The sequence below is a fragment of the Bombina bombina genome, chromosome 1, assembly GCF_027579735.1.
Source record: "Bombina bombina isolate aBomBom1 chromosome 1, aBomBom1.pri, whole genome shotgun sequence".
NCBI classification, from domain to species: Eukaryota; Metazoa; Chordata; class Amphibia; order Anura; family Bombinatoridae; genus Bombina; species Bombina bombina.
Window position 1 is genome coordinate 1210944682 of NC_069499.1, and position 24901 is coordinate 1210969582.

Below are 24901 nucleotides of genomic sequence, written 5' to 3' on the forward strand. Positions count from 1 at the left end.
TTGCACATACCTATGGTCATTTCCCATAAAAAAAATATCTGAAGTTTTTTCTGGACAACAAACATTTGCAGTTTCAGGCCCTCCCCTTCGATCTAAGTTCTGCTTCCTGAATATTCTCTGAGGTTCTGGTAGAATTAATTTGCGGGGATTCATAAGAAAGGGATACATATCTACCGCTATCTGGATGATATTCTTATCCAGGGGAAAGACAAGTTATCTTTGGAAGCCCATTGCTCCCAGGCCATGATCATTCACAACAACAACCCATTCTAGTCTCCGGGATGGTCAGGAAAGAGCTGATGTGGTGGGCTATAGGATCAACATCTTCTGTGGGGGTTTCCCCTGGGAGATATCGACTGGAAGATAGTGACAACGGACGCAAGCCAGTCGGGATGGGGAGCTCATATGGACAATTACCGTGTTCAGGGAACATGGCCTATCACCTTGAAGAAGACTCCATCAAACGTGTTAGAACTGAGGGCAGTATTCAAGGCTCTGATTCAGTTGGAAAGTGTAATCTGTCATCATTAGGTCAAGATTCAGAAGGACAACAGGACTGTGGTGGCATACTTGAACCATCAGGGAGGCACACACAGTCAGGACATAATGAGAATTATGGTTCCTCTGATGCGATGGGCGCAATCCAGCTTGAGGGGTCTATCGGCTGTCTATCTTCTGGGTACAGAGAACATAGAAGCAGATTACCTCAGCAGACATGCCATCCAACTGGGAGACTGGTGCCTGGCAGACTGGGCATTTCAGATGATTGTGGATTGCTACTTTAATGGATTTTGCCTTTTATTTTATTGTTTTTCCCTACATGTGTACACTGTCCTTTACTTCCTGTAACAGTCTTACAAGAAGGAAGGGCGTCTGCAGGAAGGTTTATCTTAGCCTGATGTCATAAAATATATAGGCTGGTCACTATTAAATTAATAGACTAGATAACAGGGAGTCAGACTTGCTAATGCCTAGGTCAGTCAGAATGTAACCTAAGTTTCAAAGATTTGATGAGCCTAACTAACTTAGGCTCATTATGCAAGAAAGCAAGTAAGTAGTTTGCTGTTATTTACAAAATCTGTTTCTTTTTAAGTTTACCTTGATTTAGCATATTTTTTTTTACCGAAGGTGAACTATTTAATATCCCTTTAACTTTTTAAACCATAGAAAGAAAAACATTTTTAAATGACCATTAAATAAAGTAGTAGAGTTGCATAATCAACAAATGCATGATAAAAAGACAATGCAATAGCATTTAGTCTGAACTTTAAATGAGTAGTAGATTACTTTTCTGAAAAATGTCAAAGTTATGTCTATTTCCAACGCTCCTGTATCATATGACAGCCATTAGCCAATCACAAATGCATACTTCTATTCTGTGAATTCTTGCACATACTCAGTAGGAGTTGGTGATTCAAAAGGTGTAAATATAAAAAGACTGTGCACATTTTGTTAATGGAAGTAAATCTGAAGTTGTTTAAAATTGCTGCTTTATCTGAATCATGTACGTTTAATCTTGACCTGAGTGTCCCTTTAATCTATCAAATAAGCCCATTTGTCACTAAAGTAGAACCACTTTCCTATATTATGGAGTTTATTTTTTTCTTAAATTGTATTATTGTTGCAATTAAGATAAAGATTGAATCTATATTGTACATTAAAAGATTGAGAGATTAAAAATGCCATTCAAGCAGTCACTTGTAGGTCAACAAACAGAGAGTCCAAGCCTACGCGTTTTGTGCCATGTCCTCGGCACATCGTCAGGGCTTACATTTCTTTATACAATTAGGAAAAAGTTTCAATCTTGTAATGTGATAAAAAAATGCTCTTAATTACTAAAAGAAAGATTTTTATACTTCTGTTTTATATTGCTATTCATTTTTAATGTCAACACATTAAAATATTCTCTCTTCTTTTTAGTTTTTTAATATGATTAAATAATTCAATTCACTCATTGTCTCGTGATGTGTTGCCAATTAGCTATTTTACCTTTTGGAGAGTATTCAATTATTTACAAATTAGTTATTTATCTTTATTTTGACATTTGAAATATGTGAATTTGTCTGCTTTATGTCCATATACCTTTTGAACTTATATTAATTTCTATTTATTTACATTTTTGCTGGTAATTCAAAAGGTGTAAATATAAAAAGACTGTGCACATTTTGTTAATGGAAGTAAATTTGAAAGTTGTTTAAAATTGCTGCTTTATCTGAATCATGTACGTTTAATCTTGACCTGAGTGTCCCTTCAATCTATCAAATAAGCTAATTTGTCACTAAAATAGAACCACTTTCCTATATTATGGAGTTTAGTTTTTTCTTAAATTGTATTATTGATGCAATTAAGATAAAGATTGAATCTATATTGTACATTAAAAGATATTGAGAGATAAAAAATGCCATTCAAGCAGTCACTTGTAGGTCAACAAACAGAGAGTCCAAGCCTTGTCCTCGGCACATCGTCAGGGCTTACATTTCTTTATACAATTAGGGAAAAGTTTCAATCTTGTAATGTGATAAAAAATGCTCTTAATTACTAAAAGAAAGATTTTTATACTTCTGTTTTATATTGCTATTCATTTTTAATGTCAACACATTAAAATATTCTCTCTTCTTTTTAGTTTTTTAATATGATTAAATAATTCTCTCTTGATGTGTTGCCAATTAACTATTTTACCTTTTGGAGAGTATTCAATTATTTACAAATTAGTTATTTATCTTTATTTTGCCATTTGAAATATGTAAATTTGTCTGCTTTATGTCCATATACCTTTTGAACTTATTATATTAATTTCTATTTATTTACATTTTTGCCCTTCCCTGGAAACATTTCAGGGAGCTGTTTAATTGTCTAAGCCTATTTTTTTTTTTTTGCCCCCATGGAAAAATATCTGTGGACACCCATGATCATTCTATTTATAATCAACATTACACTGTGTATCTTCAATTAATTATAATGCATATTTTTCTCTGATTGCTTTGGAAACATACACATATTTATGTGAATTTGTAACTGGATCAGTTTCTTCTTAAATATGTACATTATGAACTTCAGCCAAATCAAAAAGTGAACTGTATTGTAGTGCAGGGGGTGAGCATTAGCATCTGCTGAAACAAACCCTGCTCTTTCTAATTTACTTTCATATACATGCATTTCACATGTTTAATATCTGTTTTGATATGTGAGTTATGTGCTCAAATCCTGTTCCCAGCATGTGTTCTTTAATCTGCTAACTTTGCTAAATTGATTACCCCCACCTTAAATTAGTTTACTTGTACCAATCCCTCTGATCTTGGCCTAAATTTAACTTTTTTTTACCTGGGCCTCATTTATCTCCTAGTCTGCAATCAACTAATTAAGTAAAGTCATCTGGCTGCAGAGGCCTATAAATTTAAGATCAGCTAGGAGAGAGCATTTGCAGGGAATTCCATATTTATAAGCTCCCATCGTTTATGTGATTTTACTAAGAATTATACAAGAAGCTACTATCTAAAGCTTTCAACCTTTTAGCAATTACCAAAACCTGGCTAGCCTCTTTTTTCCATTGCTGCTCTCACACATGGTGGTTTCCACTTTAGTCATAAGGTGAGAGGCATGGTGGCGCTGTTGGGATCCTGCTCTCCCCCTCCTGCCTCCGCTCCCATCTCTCTCCTTCTCTTCCTTTGAAGTTCACTACATTTGCATATTCAGTCATCTAATCACCCTCCTGGACCAACCTCCCAATACCTTGACAAATTTGCCACTTGGCTTCCCCACTTTCTCTCTCCAAATATACCAACTCTAATACTTAAAAACTTCAACATCACTATTGTTAACCCCTGCTGCCTCCTTCAGTCTCTCACAATCCACCCTATTCCCTACCCACCATGTCCTGCCTCTGCTGTATATCTAACTTCGAAAATGGAAAGAACCCAGGCGCCAAACCTAACGGAGGCTAGGGTAAAATAGGTATTTAATACAACAAGTAAATTTAAAATACAAATTGCAGATTTCTACAATGTGTGGGGGCAAGATGGAGAATTGGGTTTAGTCAATACATTAAGATTATATGTGAGCAGGTGGTGGTCTGAAATGTCAAAAGGGTGAAAGGTGAAGTTAGATATACAATATGTGTAAGTGTGTTCTACTGCAGCGCCGAAAATACCCTAACAGTCCGGGGGTGGTGATCCCTAGCTATCACTGTGGAAACAGATAAATTAGAAAATGGAAAGAACCCAGGCACCAAACCTAACGGAGGCTAGGGTAAAATAGGTATTTAATACAACAAGTAAATTTAAAATACAAAATTATAACATTTACTCAGTGCAGGTTAATAATTAGAACAACATGGATCCATGTATAGGTACAATTGATAAAATGGTACACTTAGAATAAACAGCTAAAATTACAATAAAATAGCAATGGAATATGCGATTAAAAACAAATAAGAACAAATGGTAGGCAGACTATCTCAATGGAATTCTCCTGCAGGAGAATGAGGTGCTGATGGTTATCCTATATCAGAAACGCACAATACACAAGCTAAAGCGATGTAATGAAGTGATGAAAAACAAAAATAAATATCTTAAATAAAAACAATTCTCCTGCAGGAGAATTCCATTGAGATAGTCTGCCTACCATTTGTTCTTATTTGTTTTTAATTGCATATTCCATTGCTATTTTATTGTAATTTTAGCTGTTTATTCTAAGTGTACCATTTTATCAATTGTACCTATACATGGATCCATGTTGTTCTAATTATTAACCTGCACTGAGTAAATGTTATAATTTTGTATTTAAAATTTACTTGTTGTATTAAATACCTATTTTACCCTAGCCTCCTTTAGGTTTGGCGCCTGGGTTCTTTCCATTTTCTAATTTATCTGTTTCCACAGTGATAGCTAGGGATCACCACCCCCGAGCTGTTAGGGTATTTTCGGCGCTGCAGTAGAACACACTTACACATATTGTATATCTAACTTCACCTTTCACCCTTTTGACATTTCAGACCACCACCTGCTCACATATAATCTTAATGTATTGACTAAACCCAATTCTCCATCTTGCCCCCACACATTGTAGAAATCTGCATGCTATTGATCTGCTCCAATTTCTAGACTTCATCATCTCCTCCATCACACTTCCAAAACCTGCCCTGATCTTGCTGCCCACTATAACATTACTCTTCTCTGTGCTAGATACTCTTGCTCCTCCCCAACTGTGCAAAACCCAATGCTGTCAGTTGCACCCTGGCACACTCCAAATATGCCACTTGCAAAAAGGCTCCCGTACTGCGGAGTTTGCCTGGGTGGAAATCTCGTTCTGAACCTGATTTCCTCCACTTAGCTAAGCAAACCTACTTCTCATATCTACTCTTTCCACCAACCCTAAATGACTGTTCCCTACTTTCAACTCTCCTCTACCCACCTGTACCACCCCCTTTGTCAGTCTATAGTGCGCAAGTCCTCGCAGACTACTTTTTAAACAAAGTACATACTATCCAAAGCAACATCCCGACACTAGCCTTCCAATTCCACCCCAGTCACCCTCTCTGCCACTCTCTGCATTTTCCTTCCCCAGCCACCAAGAATTAAGTGTGTTCTTTACATTCTTCCTCACGCAGTACCTGCCCACTTGAACTTATCCCTTCACATCAAATACCTAATCTGTATTCCACCCTCACTCCTGCTTTTACTCAAATCTTTAACCTATCCCTTTCTACCAGTTCATTCCAATCTTCTTTAAAACATTTTAAGATCACTCCCAAACTTAAAAAAACCTCCCTTGACCCTAATTCTCCTGCAAACTACTGCCCCATATAATTGCTACCACTAACATCAAAACTCCTGGAAAGACGAATTTACAACTGCCTAACCAAGGTTACTAACCATCTACTTTCTGCTAAAAGTATTGGTCACTACTATTCTTATCTTACTTGACATCCCACCTTCCTTCGACACAGTTTCACCCCTTCCTCCTAAGACCCTCAGCTTTATTTTCTACGTGACACTGTTCTATCTTGGATCCACTCTTATCTTAGTGACAGGACTTTTCTGTCTGACTCCTGCTGGTGACTTCTCTGTAATGCCTCTCTGTCCTGGGTCCTCTATGCTTCTCAATTTATACTGCTTCACTGGGTAAACTTATCAACAACTATGGCTTCAAATATCACCTCTATGCTGATGACACTCAGATCTACCTCTCCACCCCTGTTCTCTCTACCTCTGTCCTTTCTCATGTCAGCAACTGCTTATCCGGCATTTCTTCCTGGCTATCCTCTCACCACCTAAAGATTAACATGTCCAAGATTGAGCTCCTTCTAATTTCCCCTCTAGCACTACTCAGATTTCTGATTTTTCTATCACAGTCAACAGCATCAGCATCTTTCTATCCCCACAACTCCACTGCCTCTGAGTTACACTTGACTCCAATCTGTTCATCCCTCACATCCAATCGCTCCCTTTATACTGCCGCAACCACCTACGCACTATTTCCAAAATTAATTTGTTTCTGAGTGCTGCCACCACAAAGCAACTCATTTCTCTTGTAATTTCCTAACTTAACTACTACAATTACCTACTCACTAGCTTTCCTCTCTCTCATGCCACTCCCCCCCCCCCCCCTTCAATCCATCCTAAATGCTTCTGCCAGGCTAATCCACCTTTTGCTCTATAACTGCTGCACCTCTTTGCAAGTCCCTTCATGGCTCCCCATTGACAGAAGAATTACAAAATTCTCACCCTGACCTACAAAGCCCTTACCAACACCACTCCCCACTACCTGTCCTCACTAATCAACAAATATACTCTAGCCCACTCACTATGATCCAACAATAACCTGCTCCTTGTAACTTCTATTATCACCTTTTCCCATGCTAGACTTTATGAGTTGCAGAGACAGCTATTTACAATAAACATAAAAGAGCACTGTTTGATACATTTTATACTCTGCAGTTGGTATAATATGTAATTGAAATACATTAGGGGAAAACTATTTTACAGTACTCTGTACCTTCAACACCCCCCATCAATTTTGAGCCGTTGTTTTGATTACATATAACACTGTTGTCCCTTCTTTAGAGGATGAGAAGTCTTAAGCTTATAATTTTATGCAATAGTAGACCTTTGATTCCAATTTTACCTAAATTTAATGTAATGTATTATAGTTAACAATTTACATACTTTAAACAAGATCGCATGTATATTCTTAATTTCAAGCCCACCATTTTCTCCTTTTATAAAACCCAAGTTTTGAATTATAAATATAAATTTGACTGTGATATGATAGATAGAAATTAAAAGAACTCATTAGACCAACTCTTACTGTGATTATGTAATAGTGAAAGTGCATAAAATGAATAATAATAAATAATAATAATGATTTATTGTGGAAAAAAAAATCACTAGTTCAAGTGTATTCACTGATACAGTTCTTTCAGAATAGATATTTCTAGGAAACCACACTATTACAAAACATATTCATGGCAAGAATATAACTTATAAATTATATACAGCTGCAAAAAAGGGTTATTTAAAAATTACTTTGAAACACTACCTCGGAGCCTAAACAAACCATGGGCGGAATTTCTAAATTATGTTGTCATGAAACACATTGGCCCCTAGTTATCAAGCCGTCAACCTCAAATACACTTGAATTCCGCAGCGTATTTGTGGCGAGGCTGATTCGCCTTAGTTATCAAGCCCTGCTGCCCTGCAAAAGTAGAATTTAGTGACGTAAGCTTCGATCCGCCGGACTCAGTCTGACACAGATCGATTCTTACGTCACTCCAGATGTTCCGAACACAAGTTCGGCACAATCTGACTACTTTTGCTAGTTATGAAAAAACTAGCAGGTACGCTCGGCACTTTTCCGGCCCAGCGTACCTGGTTGACAATCCGCTGCCCTGGAGGAGGCGGCGGATCCCATTGGAATCAATGGGAGTCTGACCATAGCGAAAGTTGCTGCCCGACATCCCATTGATTCCTATGGGAAATGTGTACACCTAACATGTAACCCGACTCTAAACACCCCTAATCTGCCCCCCCCTACACCGCCGCAACTAAATAAATGTATTACCCCCTAAACCGCCGCTCCCGGACCCCTCCACAACCTACATTATACATATTAAACCCTAATCTGCCGCCCCCTATACTGCTGCAACTAAATAAAGTTATTACCCCCTAAACCGACGCTCCCGGACCCCGCCGCAACTATAATAAATATGTTAACCCCTAAACCGCCGCTCCCGGACCCCGCCGCCACCTACATACTACCTATTAATCCCCATCCTGCCCCCACTACACCGCCACCACCTATAATAAATTTATTAACCCCTATCCTGCCGATGCCAGACCCCGCCGCAACTAAATAAATTGTTTAACCCCCTAAACCGCAACTCCCGGACCCTGTCGCCACCTATATTAAACTTAATAACCCCTAATCTGCCCCCCCTACACTGTTGCCACCTATAATAAATTTATTAACCCCTATCCTGCCCCCCTATACTGCCGCAACCTATAATAAATTTATTAACCCCTATCCTGCCCCCCCTACACCGCCACCACTATAATAAAATTATTAACCCCTAAACCTAAGTCTAACCCTAACCCTAACACCCACCTAACTTAAATATTAATTAAATACATCTAAATATTATAACTCTTATTAACTAAATTAATCCTATTTAAAACTAAATACTTACCTTTAAAATAAACCCTAATATAGCTACAATATAAATAATAATTATATTGTATCTATCTTAGGATTTATTTTTATTTTACAGGCAAATTTCCATTTATTTTAACTAGGTACAATAGCTATTAAATAGTTAATAACTATTCAACCCTTTAACGACACAGCTTTCAGTTTGCTCAATTGTTTTATGACGGAAAAATTCCGTCATATGTCCTTAAGAGGTTAATAGCTACCTAGCTAAAATAAAGAGACATTTACCTGTAAAATAAAAACTAACCTAAGTGACAATTACACCTAACACTACAATATCATTAAATAAATTATTCCTATTTAAAACTAAATACTTACCTGTAAAATAAACCCTAAGATAGCTACAATGTAATTAATAATTACATTGTAGCTATTTTAGGATTTATATTTATTTTACAGGTAACTTTGTATTTATTTTAGCTAGTTAGAATAGTTATTAAATAGTTATTAACTATTTAATATCTACCTAGCTAAAAGAAATACAAAATTACCTGTAAAATAAATCCTAACCTAAGTTACAATTAAACCTAACACTACAATATCATTAAATAAATTAAATTAATTAACTACAAATAACTACAATTAAATACAATGAAATAAACTAACTAAAGTACAAAAAATAAAAAAACTAAGTTACAAAAAATTAAAAAAAATAAGTTACAAACATTTAAAAAATATTACAACAATTTTAAGCTACTTACACCTAATCTAAGCCCCCTAATAAAATAACAAAGCCCCCCAAAATAAAAAAATGCCCTACCCTATTCTACATTAAAAAGTTAACAGCTCTATTACCTTACCAGCCCTTAAAAGGGCCTTTTGCGGGGCATGCCCCAAAGAAATCAGCTATTTTGCCTGTAAAAAAAAAATTACAACCCCCCCAACATTAAAACCCACCACCCACACACCCCTACTCTAACTCAAACCCACTTAAATAAACCTAACACTACCCCCCTGAAGATCATCCTACCTTTAGCCGTCTTCAGCCAGCCAACCACCGATGGAACAGAAGAGGACATCCACAGCAGCCGAAGTTATCATCCAAGGGGCGCTGAAGAAGTCTTCCATCCGATTGAAGTCATCATCCAAGGGGCGCTGAAGAGGTCTTCCATCCGACTGAAGTCTTCATCCAGGTGGTGTCTTCAATCTTCATCCATCCAGAGCGGAGCGGAGCCATCTTCAGACGAGCCGACGCGGAGCCATCTTCTTCCACCGACGACTTCCCGACGAATGATGGTTCCTTTAAGTGACGTCATCCAAGATGGCGTCCCTCGAATTCCGATTGGCTGATAGGATTCTAGCAGCTAATTGGAATTAAGGTAGGAAAAATCTGATTGGCTGATTGAATCAGCCAATCAGATTGAAGTTCAATCCGATTGGCTGATCCAATCAGCCAACCAGATTGAGCTTGCATTCTATTGGCTGATCGGAACAGCCAATAGAATGCAAGCTCAATCTGATTGGCTGATTCAATCAGCCAATCAGATTTTTCCTACCTTAATTCCGATTGGCTGATAGAATCCTATCAGCCAATCGGAATTCAAGGGACGCCATCTTGGATGATGTCACTTAAAGGAACCGTCATTCATCGGGAAGTTGTCGGTGGAAGAAGATGGCTCCGCGTTGGCTCGTCTGAAGATGGCTCCGCTCCGCTCCCGCCTGGATGAAGACTTCAATCGGATGGAAGAACTCTTCAGCGCCCCTTGGATGATGACTTCAATCGGATGGAAGACTTCTTCAGCGCCCCTTGGATGATGACTGCGGATGTCCTCTACTCCTCTTCTGTTCAATCGGTGGTCGGCTGGCTGAAGACGGCTAAAGGTAGGATGATCTTCAGGGGGGTAGTGTTAGGTTTATTTAAGGGGGGTTTGGGTTAGAGTAGGGGTGTGTGGGTGGTGGGTTTTAATGTTGGGGGGTTGTAATTTTTTTTTACAGGCAAAAGAGCTGATTTCTTTGGGGCATGCCCCACAAAAAGCCCTTTTAAGGGCTGGTAAGGTAATAGAGCTGTTAACTTTTTAATGTAGAATAGGGTAGGGCATTTTTTTATTTTGGGGGGCTTTGTTATTTTGTTAGGGGGCTTAGATTAGGTGTAAGTAGCTTAAAATTGTTGTAATATTTTTTAAATGTTTGTAACTTATTTTTTTTATTTTTTGTAACTTATTTTTTTTATTTTTTTGTACTTTAGTTAGTTTATTTAATTGTATTTAATTGTAGTTATTTTTAGTTAATTAATTTAATTTATTGAATGATAGTGTAGTGTTAGGTTTAATTGTAACTTAGGTTAGGATTTATTTTACAGGTAATTTTGTATTTCTTTTAGCTAGTTAGATATTAAATAGTTAATAACTATTTAATAACTATTCTAACTAGCTAAAATAAATACAAAGTTACCTTAAAATAATATAAATCCTAAAATAGCTACAATGTAATTAGTAATTACATTGTAGCTATCTTAGGGTTTATTTTACAGGTAAGTATTTAGTTTTAAATAGGAATAATTTATTTAATGATAGTGTAGGTGTAATTGTAACTTAGGTTATTTTTTTATTTTACAGGTACATTTCTCTTTATTTTTGCTAGGTAGCTATTAAATAGTTATTAACTATTTAATATCTATTGTACCTAGTTAAAATAAATTGAAATTTGCCTGTAAAATAAAAATAAATCCTAAGATAGATACAATATATTGTAGCTATATTAGGGTTTATTTTAAAGGTAAGTATTTAGTTTTAAATAGGATTAATTTAGTTAATAAGAGTTATAATATTTAGATGTATTTAATTAATATTTAGGTTAGGTGGGTGTTAGGGTTAGGGTTAGACTTAGGTTTAGGGGTTAACATATTTATTATAGTTGCGGCGGTGTGGGGGGGCAGGATAGGGGTTAATAAATGTATTATAGGTTGTGGCGGCGGTGTAGGGGGGCCGGGATAGGGGTTAATAAATGTATTATAGGTGGCGACGGTGTAGGGGGAGGCAGATTAGGAGTTAATAAGTTTAATATAGGTGGCGGCGGGGTCCGGGAGCGGCGGTTTAAGCTTTAAACAATGTAGTTGCGGCGGGGTCCGGGATCGGCAGGATAGGGGTTAATAAATTTATTATAGGTGGCGGCGGTTTTCGGGGAGGCATAATAGGGGTTAATAGGTATTATGTAGGTGACGGATGGGTCCGTGAGCGGCGGTTTAGGGGTTAATATATTTATTATAGTTGCGGCGGGGTCTAGGAGCGGTGGTTTAGGGGTTAATAACTTTATTTAGTTGGGGGGTGGGTCCGGGGGCGCCGGTATAGGGGGTAGAACAGTGTAGTTTAATGTGAGTGCTTAGTGACAGGGGTATCAATAAAGCTGGGAAAAAGCCGAAGAGCAGCGAGATCGGATGAGTGATAACTATCACAGTCCGATGCTCAACCCCCCCAGTACTTGGTGCGCGGCTTTTTGACAGCTTTATTGATAACTTTGGCGAGTGTATTCAGGTCCGCGGTGATGTGAGGCGAGCTCAGGCGGGCGTATTGGGGCCGGCGATGGCAGGTAAGTAGACACGTTGATAACTAAGCCTCATTAGGTAGAAACAATAAGCAAATTGTTAGAATTAGACAAGTATTTTGTTTTCCTTCGTCTTCTTACACAACATTTGTACAAATTATTTTTTTCCTGAAAGTTGTGTTAATTTGTGTAAGACAGGGTGTGAGACAAGCTTTCATCAACCCAATAAGTCTCTCAGTTCTTAGTAAGTGAAATAGTTGCATGTTGCAATTTAGGATTTTTATTAGTATGACCTAATATTTTGGTAAAAAAAAAAAAACTGTTATGAACTACAAACTGACCTTCCAAGCACCATGGTGATCCTGATATTGGATTTCATATTTTAAACATCCTGGGGGAACTTTCCCTTGAGGGGGCTTCCATTCTATTTGTATAAAATCTGCATTTATTTTGGAGACCGACAACATCTCTGGAGGTGCAGGTTTTACTATTAAGCAAAGAGAATACAAGTTTCACTATATATTTAGAAAGAAAAAAGTAAAATATTGAATAACATTTTCACTTTTTTTTAATATAGTTAAATACATATAATGCAACAATATTATTTCTATTAGAAAAATAAGCATATTTTACTACCCGGGATTAATTAGTAGAATTTTCAACACATTCAACACATTTAAATGATCAAATGTCTGCTTAAAGGGACATGAAAGTCAAAATTAAAATTTCATACAAACCATGCAATTTTAAGAAACTTTCCAATTTACTTATACAGTCAAATTACTTTGTTCTCCTTGGTTAAAAAGCATGCCTAGGTAGGCTCAGGAGCAACACTGCACTACTGGTGATCAGTGGTGATCAGTGGCTGCACATAAACTCTCATCGGATAGGTTCACTAGTGCATGGCGTCTCTGGAGCTAATTTTAAAGGAACACAAAACCCTAAACTTTACTTTTCTAATTCAGATAGAATATAGAATATTAAATAAATTTCCAGTTTACTTCTATTATCAAATTCTCTTCGATATCTTGGTATCCTTTGTTGAAAGGAGGGAGGTAAGCTCAGGAGTGTGCATGTGTCTGCAGAATTATATGGCAGTACTTTTGCAAGAATATTATACATTTGCAAGAACACTAGATAGCAGCACTTTTTCCTGTCATGTAGTATTCCAAACATGTTCACGCCTCCTACCTACATATCTCTTCAACAAAGGTTACTATGAGAAAGAAGCAAATTTGATAATAGAAGTAAACTTTTTTTTATTGTATGCTCTGTCTGAATCATGAAAGATAACATTTGAGTTTCATGTACCTTTAAATATATGTTAACCCCATTTGTAGGGATTAAATAAATAATTATATGCAACCAATAGTGCAATAATAACATTATTATTATTATAATTATACACATTATAACTTTTTTTTTTTTCATTTTTATTATCCATTAACTTAAATTACATAATTTAGGCCAAGGGGCCGATTTACCATCTGTCGGACAGACATGATACAATGTAACAATCATATCTGCCCGACATCGCTAAATGGCGACAGCATACGCTGTCGTCATTTTACATTGCACAAGCAATTGTGGTGAACTGTTTGTGCAATGCCAACCCCTGCAGATTTGCGGCCAATCAGCTGCTAGCAGGGGTGTCAATCAACCCGATCGTATAGGATCTGGCAGATTGATATCCCCAGCCTCAGAGGCGACGGACTAGTTAAAGGGACATGAAGCCCAAATTTTTTCTTTCATGATATAGAAAGAGCAGCAATTTTAAATAGCTTTCCAATTTGCTTCTATTATGTAATGTGCTTCATTCTCTTGATATAATTTGTTAAAAAACATATCTAAATAGGATCAGTAGTTGCTGATTGGTGACTGCACATAGATACCTTGTGTGATTGGCTCACACATGTGCATGGCTATTTCTTTAACAAAGGATATCTAAACAATGAAGCAAATTAGATACTATAAGTCCATTTGAATGTTGTTTAAAATTGTATTCTCTATCTGAATCATGAAAGAAAGTCTTAAGACCGCTGCTTCTTAACTCTTCTGTTTCCGGCGAGCCTGAAGGCTCGCGCCGAAACGGCCGATATTAAATCGGCACCCAAGCCTAGACAGAAAATTTAGTGAGACAAAAGACTGTTTTCAGATATATTTTATTAATTAAAAGATATCGAACTTTATAGAGTTTTAATATTTAAATATTACACCAATTTACCAGTAAGCTTGATCAGAGTCATATAGCAATGAATTAATAAAAATACACCAGAATCCACACTATAACCACAGCATAAAATATAAAATGTATCTTAATTTTAGTTTTACTTGGAAATTGGGTTACACTACGATACAAAAAAGCTTTGAACATTAAAAGGGACATGAAACCCAATTATTTTTTTTTTTTTAAATCAAGCTTTATTGAGCAAAAATAGCAAGTGTACAATTATAAAAAGAAACATATTGTAAACAAAATACAAGAGTTTATCGTTATTGACATTGAACTTTCTGTTTTAGGTGTTTAAGTCCTTGCAAATGTCCTTGGTACATTGTAACCCAAATATTAATATGGGATAATTTTGGGGGTCGTCTTTGCAAACCTTGTTAATTTCAGCGTCCAAAGTTGTGTTAGTTTTGATCCCCCATAGAGCTTGGTTATTTCTAACTTTTTTCTTCCTTTATTGGTAAACAATTAAAACTATAAACAATAAACAATGGATTCCATGTAACAAACAATGTATAATAGTAGGTACTGCTCTTGACCTATACAGATTTGTAAACGCTGAGTAAACCTTTTTGGTGAAACTTATATAAAGGATAGAGGGAGGGGGTGGTATATCCCCAAATCTTTTGTAAGTGTTTAATGTTATAGTAGAGGTGTAGTGGCCCTTTGTTTGGTATGGTGGGTAAAGGAGTTTGATGCAGAGGTAATTAAGAAAACTAAGTGGGTCTGGTGTCCCATAGGAACAGTATGTCTGCATATGTGTCAAGTGTGTTTGATAACAGGTAGTGGTATGTTTCTAGTTTGAGTTTGGTTTTCGTTTCCTGTATCAACATTTGTAGTGTGGGGACCTTTTCTTTTTTCCACATTCATGGGATGAGTTGATGGGCGCTATTTATCATGATTTGTAGCGGTTTAGCATGTAATTTTGATTTGAGTTTGAGGTATCTATGAAACAGGAAGATTGTTGGGTCTGAAGCTATAGGGGCTTCCAGAGTGCGTTATATGTATGGTATGATTGAGGCCCAAAATTATTGCATTTTGGGACATGCTGACCAGATGTGAAACAGGGTTCCTTCGTTTGAGCAAAGTCTCCAACATCGGTTTGAGGAATTAGGGAAGATATATTTAAGTCTTTGTGGTGTAAGGTACCATCTTGTTAGCAATTTGATATTGGTCTCTTATAATTTAGCTGAGTATGCTGATTTTTTATGGAGGTGAAGATTGAGCACCATACTGCTGACGGAATTAAAAAAGGTATCTATCCCATGATTTAGTATAGGTCTGTAAATCATCTTCTTTTGGTGTGGTCAGGAGTTTATAGGTCAGTGAGATGGAGTAGTGGATAGGCAAAGAGGAACTACATAGTTTTTCAAACAGGGTTCGTTGTCTTGTTAAATTGTATTTTTGTGTGGTTTGAAGAAAATTATTGAGTTGTAGGTATCTAAACCAATGTGCAAAGAATCCATCCCTTAAGTGCTTAATGGATTGTTTGGTTAGTAGTCTGTTTTCTTTCACTAGGGTATATGTGGGCAGAAGAAGATGTATGTCTTTAATGCCAGTGGGAGTGAATGAGAGGCCTGGTGGAAAATTAATGTTTTGTAAAGTGGGTGTAAGTGGGGAAGGGATCGTGGAGAGGTTAGGGTGGGATTTAACTATGTTCACCCCTATTCTATATGTTTCTGAGAGTAGTGTGGGTAGTTTGAGAGATCATGCTCATGTTTGACCCATTGCTTGTGGTGGTGTTCCTTATATGATCACCAATCTATGATATGTACTGGGAGTAGATCAGATTTTTCAAAGTTTATAGAGAAATTTGACATGATACCGTATGTTGTGAGAATGGAGTATGCTGCTGTGAGAAAGCTTAGAGGGGTTGTGAGGGTCATAAGAAGGTCGTCGGCAAATAGCGCTAATTTATATTCAGAAGTTTTGATTTTTATGCCTTCAACTTGTCAAGATGCATGTAGGATAGTGGCAAGCACTTCCATAGAGAGAACAAAAAACAGGGGTGAAAGGGGGCTCCATTACGTATTAAAAAGGGGTCTGACAGGAGGCCATTTACTTTGATCTTGGCAGAAGGTGTAGTGTAAAGCGCAGAGATTCTGGATATAAATTCTCGGGGTAGGCCAAATTTTTGGAGGGTACAGGTCAAGAAGGTCCAGTTTAAGCGGTCGAAAGCCTTTTCGGCATCTGTTGATATGAAAAGTGTTGGGATTTTATGTTGGGAGGTATATTGTAGTAAGTGTAACCGTATTATCCTTTGCTTCTCTTTGTGGCACAAGTCCTGTTTGGTCATTGCGTATCAGATGCAGGAGAGAGATGTTAAGTCGGTTGGTTAATATCTTAGAATAGAGTTTTATGTCAACATTGAGTAGGGAGATAGGTCTAAAATTGTAGGGAAGGTCAGTCGGTTTGCCAGGTTTAGGTAGGACGGTTATGTTTGCTTCTAACATGCTTGATGGGAATGGGTGGTCTGGTTCTTTAAAGTTAAATAATTTTAAGAGATGTGGTAAAAGGAGTTGTTTGAATTGTTTGTAGTAAAAATTACTATACCCGTCTGGTCCCGGCCCGGGCTCTTCCCTTTTTTGAGTGACTTGATAGCTATCTCTAGCTCTTGGTGAGTGATAGTTTGGCTTAAGGTTTGGAGTTGGTCGGGATGGACTTGGGGTGGTTGTAGCTGTTCAAGGTATTCATTGCATTTCTTTTTATCCTCCTCTGTATTGCGATTGGGAAATAAGTTGTATAATTGAGTGTAGTACTGACAAAACTCATTAACTATCTTTTGGGAATTTGTTGTTTTAGTTAGTTGTTGGTTGTCAATGAGTGTATATATGTTGAAGTGAGTTTGCGCTTAGGGCTCTCGCCAACAATCTACCCGGTTTATTACCTTGTATGTGATATGTCTGGTGCATAAAGAAAGCAGTGTTTTGAGCTTTAATATCTAGGAAGTCGTTAAGTTGCAGTCTGGCCTGTTATAATTTTATTTTTGTGTTTCCTAGTCTGCTGGGTGTCTCTTGTGAGTGTAGTCCAGATTTGCTATTTCCTGTGTCAGTGTGAGATATTTTTGTCTTGCTTGTTTGTTTTTTATGTTTCATCAGGATGACCCTTATAACGCATTTATGAGCTTCCCAAGTAGTAATAGGTGTTGTATCTTCTGTGGTATTAAGAGTAAAATACTCTTGTAGTGCGCGGTCTATGTCTATTTTGGATGTTAGTAGTGTTTTGTCTAGCCTCCATTGGAATGGGCGTAGTGGTATTGAGGGCCAGGCAATTGAACTGCTGACTGCTGAGTGATTTGACAAACTAATAGGGATAATAATAAGTGAAAATCTGAGATTTAGTAGGGAGACATTATCAGCCATTATGTAATCAATTCTAGAGTTGGATTTGTTTGGGTTTGAAAAAAAGGTGTAATCTTGTTTATGGGGGTAAAGATGTATCCAAGTGTCGTGAAGAGTTAGTAGTGATAGGTTATTCCAGACAGTGTGTAGCGTGTTGTTAGGGAGTTTTTAGTGTGGGTTAGTATGGTCTATGGTGGGATTCAGACAGAGGTTAAAGTCTCCTGCAAGCACTAGTGGTCCTTTTGAATACTCAAGTATGGAGTTGCTTGTTTGTTGGAAGAAGGATGCCTGATTTGTGTTTGGGGCATAAATATTAACTAATGTTATTGGTTTCCTGTATAGGAGGGCGAATAAACCTAAATATCTGCCTTCTTTATCTTGTTCCTTGTGAAGGAGTTCAAATGGGGTTGATTTGTGGAAGAGTATACTCACTCCATTTAATTTCTTTTTAGGGTTGCTGCTGTGGAAGTGGGTGGGATAGTTGGATGAGAAGTACCTGGGTTCCTTGCCCTGTTTAAAGTGGGTTTCTTGTACAATCAAGATACTGCTGTTTTTGTGGTTGAGGTCATGAAATGCTTTCAACCTTTCAAAGGGTGAGTTTAGGCCCTTAGCGTTAATGGTTATAATGGTAAACAATTGATCTCTATTTTGCGTAGTCATATTGTTTGTGGTCGTGAAAGTGTAAGAGAGGTCCCTATTTGAGTTTTACATTGATAGGAGCAATAGTGTCAAGTTGTCTTTCTTGAGAGCAGTACATGGAATATTAACAATATAAACAGAACATTTATAAACAAAACATTTTTAAACATAACATTTTTCAAACAATGGTGGGCTAACAAGTGGATCCTTCCTAAAACTGTAGGGAAGGGTGTTTCATAATCAATTAGTAACATAGTCATAGAATAAATCTGTTAGCTTTTGGGTTTTTAATAGGGGGCTAACGGAGCCCCAGAGTCTGCCATAGATATGATCATTAAAGACGCAATAGCTAAAAGATAACTACATGTCATCAAAGGTGTTAATCAAAGGGTGCATATGATTCATGAACCCTAGGTATTGAGAGTCTCACTATGAGTGGAAGGAGAAATATAAGACAAAGAAAAAGGATTGATCTCACCCGTTTTCTGTATTAGAAGTAGTCTTTTAGATTCTGCAGTTTGCCATGATGTTCTCTGAGGTCTGAGTGCTGTATGAGAGGACTTGCCCTTCTGACTGGTTGAGGGGGTTGATGAATTGTTGCTTTCTGGAGGGTGCAGGTTCAACTCCTTGCAGAATTCCTCTATGTCCTAAGGGTCAGAACATGTTTTCCTCTGGCCTTCCCATGTGAGCTGTAACTGACAATGGAAGCCCCATCTATAGGAGATGTTTTGTTTTCTGAAAATTATGGTGAGGGGTGCAAATCACCTTCTCCTTTATAGAGTTCTTGTTGATAAGTCAGCATATATAGAAAGTGCTGTTCCCTTGAAGCTTAGAGGTGATGTTGATCTTGCTTGCTTCATGATATCCTCTTTCTGTTGGTAGTCTTGGAATTTTATTATCCCATCGCTTGGCGGTAATCCCTCTTTTGGTCTGGGTCTCAAGGCTCTATGGTTTCTGTCCAGAGCTATCGGCGTTGAGTATGATGTGCCTTTTAAGTATTTAAATAGGTCTTGTAGGTATGCATGGCGTATTTCTGTAATTATGTTTATTGGAATTCCCCGGATTCGTAAGTTTTGTCGCCGGCTTCTATTTTCAGTATCCTCCAGCTTGTCCTGGAGTTGGGAGATTACATTGTTTTGTGCCTGCGCATTTTGTTCTAAATTCACTATTTCTGATTGATGCGATTCCGATTCCTCTTCAAGGAATTCCACCCTATCTCCTATTTCATGAGTTCAGAGATCTCCTCCTTAATGCAGGATTTAACCTGTGTGATTAGGTTAGAAACACTTCTTTTATGGCAGTGTTTCTAGGAAAGCTTGTGAAACTTGCATGGTGTCAGGGATTAGGATATCTGTAGTTGATTGAAGTTGAGGGATATCTTCTGTTGGTGTAATACTCCTGACCAATATAAAATTGGTTTTGTTGCTCTTGTGTTTTAAGTCTCAGCAAAATGGTTATATTTACTAAGATCAGAAACTGAGAGCTTATTAGTAACAAATACAGTAATGAATGACACTGGAAAAGAAACAACGTGTGTTCATTATAACACAGGTTTCCTATGAGCAGTGTTAGAATAGCAGTCTCAAGTTTCTGCTTAATGACTTGGTTAGAGGTATAATGTTCAGCAGGAATAATCACTTCAACAAGTTGTTACAGGTGTTTCAATATTATCGCAAACAATCTTCACACACTCTCACTGGAATTAAAATATTTACAAGTCCCACACATTCTTTCACATCCTTTTGGAAGCATATATGAATATAACTGGTTGTTCAGTCACAGGTTAGTATGAATAGTGCTTACGGGTTCTTAGAGGATTTATCGGCATATAATCTTACCACTTCAGTCTCTAAGTAAGCGATCACAGTACCTTTGTCTTGGAAGGAAAGTACCTGATGTGAGAAAGATCCGGAGGGTTGTTTTGTCCGACAGCGTGTGGAGAAATGAGAAGCCGGTGAGAGTGTGACTTACTTCCGGTTGCGGTTAGGATGATCCGATACACAGCTGATGCTGGAATCTCACACTGAGCTAAATATTGCGGCTGCAAAAAGGCTGAATAGCTGATAGTGATAAAGGTTTGATTTGAATAAACCTCAAAGTGTAAAACCTAATAAAGGTTATAACAAGCTGAATAATACAAAGGTTAAATTAACAGTGACCTGGTCTTAAGAACTATGAAATTAGAGCTAAACTCTTCTCAGAGCAGGCTTTAAACAAAGTACATCAATTAACAGGCAGTTTGAATATGGCAATGTGAGGTTTAAATAGGGTTTGGCTGTTGGTAGGAGGGATCAGTCCTTAAAGGTATATTACAGTTGGGTCCTGACTTTCCATTTGGGGTGCAGGGTTTTAAAGAGGCTTGAAGAAATTGTTCATTGAGTTGGTGGTACTATGATGGTTCCCAGTCGTTCTGTCTTGCTTGGTGTGTTTCTTTGGTGACATCTTCTTTAGATGTGATATTACTTCATCAGAGGTTTAATAATTATAGGTAGACCTATATTCTTCAATATATATCCTGTTAATAAGCCTCAGTGTTGTGGTGGTCGCCCTGCTGTAGTCATAAGATAAGATGCTTTTTGATGTGTATGACCCTCAAAGGGTGCTTTATACAAGAGTATGTTATGCGGAAGCAACGTTAACTGCATATTAGTCTGACCTGGGGGTACTGTTTTAGTATTGTAGATATAGGTATGTTATATACCTAAATAGGTTGCAGATTACCTTATGTTAAAGCATAAAGTCTCTGCACATAAAACTTGTATGTCTCTTGGGTGTAGTTGCCGAGTAGGCCTCTTGATCCAGGTCCTTAATTTGAAGCTTCAAAAGTGGCAAGTTGATATGGCTTTAATATTAATTGTAGTAGTGGTGAATTACCTCCTACAATGCATAGGTTGCTGTTCTTGTATCTCCTATCAATGATCATGTTGATGTGATCCGAATCTGGTGTAGGCCGCAGTAGGCTGGAATGAACCCGGGGCCTAGGTTAGTAAGTGACATCCGGATCTTTCATGTAGCTGCGATTGTTGTTGTAGGGGGGTAGTGGTCCTTCTCCAGTTGGTGTTTATGGGATAGTTGGCTGAGATAATCCGTTTTCCGGTAGTTCTGAAGTAGCCCCGGATGAAGCCGGGGGCTAAAGTAGGTGGTGATGGCCGAACGCGTCATGGGTGTGCGATCCCGAACATTTTTATAGTTCTGGAAATAGTCAAGGATGGAGATCCTACTTCAGGAGGGGCACATCTCGGTTTTGGCCGGAATTGTAGGTCATCTACCTATATTTTTTGGCAGAAATCTGGGGCTATCCTCAAGAGCACACTTAAAGTGCAGTTATTCCTCAGACAGTCAGCTCTGCCCCCTCTCGAAACCCAATTTTTTATCTTTCATGATTCAGATAGAGCATACAATTTTTTTTATTTATTTTTGAAGAGATAGGTAGCGTGCACATGTCTGGAGCTCTGCATGATAAGAAATAGTGCTGCTATCTAGGGCTGTTGATAATGTATAACATTGTTGCAAAACTGCTGCCATATAATGCTACAGATACATGCACACTCCTGAACTTACCTTACTGTTTTTCATTAAAGGATAACAAGAAAATGAAGAAAAATTAATAATAGAAGAAAATTGAAAAGTTGTTTAAAATTGAATGATCTCTCTGAATTTTAAAAGAAAATGTTTGGGTTTTATGTCCCTTTTAAATAAAGAAGAAATGCATAATCAAGTAATGCATAATAATAAAAGACAATGCAGCAAGATTTACTTTGATTTTTTTTTCTGCCAAATATCCTTGCCCCGTATCATGTGACATTCATCAGCCAATCACAGACTAATTTACGTAAATACTGTGAACTCTTGCATATGCTCAGTAGAAGCTGGTGCCTCTAAACATGTGCGTATACAAAGACTGCACACACTTTTATAACAGAAATTGGATTTTCTTTTATAAATTGCAGATCTGATTTATAAAAGTTTAGAGCAGAGCTTTCTAAACTTTCATGTTGGTGACGCACTTTTTAGACCTACATCATTTTGCGACACAGAAATTCAGTTGTACTAGCAAACAGGAGGTTAAACTAACTTGTTTTTAGAGATACGAACACATACATAAATTATATAATAACGAAATGTATTTACAAGTAATATTATGTATGTGCAAGATTTAAAAAAAAAAAAATAATAATAATAACACCAATATCTTCTTACTATTTTATTGGGATGTATGAAGTTGATGGAATGAACACAGTTTCTGAATATTTGGTGGAATATTAGATAAAGACACTCGCATTTTATCATCAAGCATTTTAAGCTTCCACTTCCTATTCATATATCAAAAACCACTGACTTCTGACTTCAGCTCAGCGTTTGTTTATGTATTTAAAAAATATTTTACCAGGAAGGATACATTGAGATTTCTCTCATTTAAGCTGCTGTCCTCAGAGCTCTGCGAGTCCGACTGGCTACTGCCCAGGCTGCAAACACACTGCTGTCCCACTCACTGACTACACATGCAGTCACAAGCCGATTGAGGAGACTACAAGTGCAGTCAGGAGCCAATGTGCCACCACTGGCAATAGTTTCAGTTCCCACTGAGCTGCGCCAATAGGTTAAGATGATCTGTGACCCAGTAGGTATCAATCACGTGTCAACCATGTGATATGCGTAGCAGGCAGGTGGAAATTAAAAGAAATTAGTGCTGAAGCAGGGACACACCTACATACTGCAGCCGACACACTAACATGTCACGACACACAGTTTGGAAAGAACTGGTTTAGAGGGACATAAAACACAACTTTTTTTTATTCATGATTTAGAAAGAGCATCCAATTTTAAACAACTTTTAAATTTAGTTGTATTATCTAATTTTCTTTATTCTCTTGATATCCCTTGTTTAAAAGCATATCTAAATAGCCTCAATGGCTGATGATTGGTGACTGCACATAGATGCCTTGTGTGACTGGCTCATCCCTGTGCATTGTGTATTTCTTCAACAAAGGGTATCTTAAGAATGAAGCAAATTAGATAAAAGAAGTAAACTGGAATGTTGTTTAAAATTGTATTCTCTATCTGAATCACAAAAGAAAAAATGTGGGTTTCATGTCCCTTTAATTTCAGTGTCTCTTATAAAAGCTAGATAGAAAACAGAATGAATATGGATGTGAATATGACCTTGCAAAGGGAATTAATCATCATATGTTGAGGATTATATTGTTTTCTTTATTCACTGATGTTACACAACAGACGTCAAGGGAAAACATGTTGAGTAGATTTACCCTCTAACAATTTAGATTTCAATCAAGTGAAGGCACACAAAGGAAATTCTTAGTAAAAATAGCGCTGTAAATGGTAATAAAAACAATATGGGCATCCATCTGTTTTTTAAATTATATAAAAGTTAAAACATGATACTGGAACATGAAACCTACCTAAAAGAATCCTAAATTACCTATTGCCCTGAAAAGGGCATTGCCCTTAAATGGCATTCAGCTCTTTTTCTCCCCCCCACCTCAAAAAAGGCCTTAATCTATAAAAAAAAAAAAAACACTCTAAAAAAAAAACTAAAAAAAACTAACACTAAACATAAAGTTGGTACTCACCGCTGATGATGGGCGGTGCTCATTCTTCATCCCTATATAAAAAGTGTACCTCGCATTCATTATTCAGGGTTCGATTGGAGGCCACATGATCAGGACCTCCACGTTGAAGGTCTGAAGAGAAGGACCAACCTTGCCGCTGTCATTGCCATGACCTCCGGGATCAAGTTAGAAGATGGACCGTCAGGATGAAGATGGATAAGGATGGAGCGCCACAATGAAGATGGATAAAGATGGAGCACCGTCCATCATCATCGGTGATGATGCCAACTTTGGGGTTAGTGTTAGTTTGTTTGTTTTTTTAATTTTGTTGGGGTTTTTTATAGATTGGGGGGTTTGGGCAGCAAAATAGCTGAATGCCCTTTTAAGGGCAATGCGCATCCAAATGCCCTTTTCGGGCAATGGATAATTAAGTTTTTTTTTAATTTGGGGGGTTTGTAATGTTAGAGGGGTTAGTGATTTTTTTTTTCTTAAACTAAAGAGTTGTTTGCTTTAGGGCAACGCTCTACAAAACGACCTTTTAAGGGTTATTTGTAGTTTATTTTTAGAATATGTTTTTTTTAAGGGGTTAGAATGGGATTAAATTTTTTTTCAATATTTACATTTTTTATTTTCTGTAAATCTAGACTTCATTATTTTCTATTTTTTTGCAATGTTAGGATTTTTTATTTATTGTAATGTTAGGATTTTTTATTTATTGTAATGTTAGGGTTTTATTTTTAAAGGCAAGATAAGGTTTTTATTTAATTTTAGAAGTATTTTTTTAAGGTAGTTTTAGTAAATGTAGGGGTATTTTAATTTGGGTTAAGTTAGGGGGTGTTAGGTTAGTGGTTTAGATGTTAGTTTATAACAGCGTTGTGGTGGGTTGACTTTTTTTGGGGTTAACATTTAATTTTGGTACTTTGTGATGTCGGGGGGTG

The 24901-nt window shown here is 37.2% G+C and overlaps 1 protein-coding gene across 1 annotated transcript in view; it reads right to left on the reverse strand.

Annotated features, from left to right (window-relative positions):
• The window catches only part of IL13RA2 (interleukin 13 receptor subunit alpha 2), a 237258-nt gene that overhangs the window by 67437 nt on the left and 144920 nt on the right, over positions 1-24901 (reverse strand). Inside the window, exon 7 of the mRNA XM_053700209.1 lies at positions 12528-12673. Within this exon, the coding sequence (XP_053556184.1) occupies positions 12528-12673 (146 nt within the window). The remainder of the gene's footprint in view (positions 1-12527; positions 12674-24901) is intronic.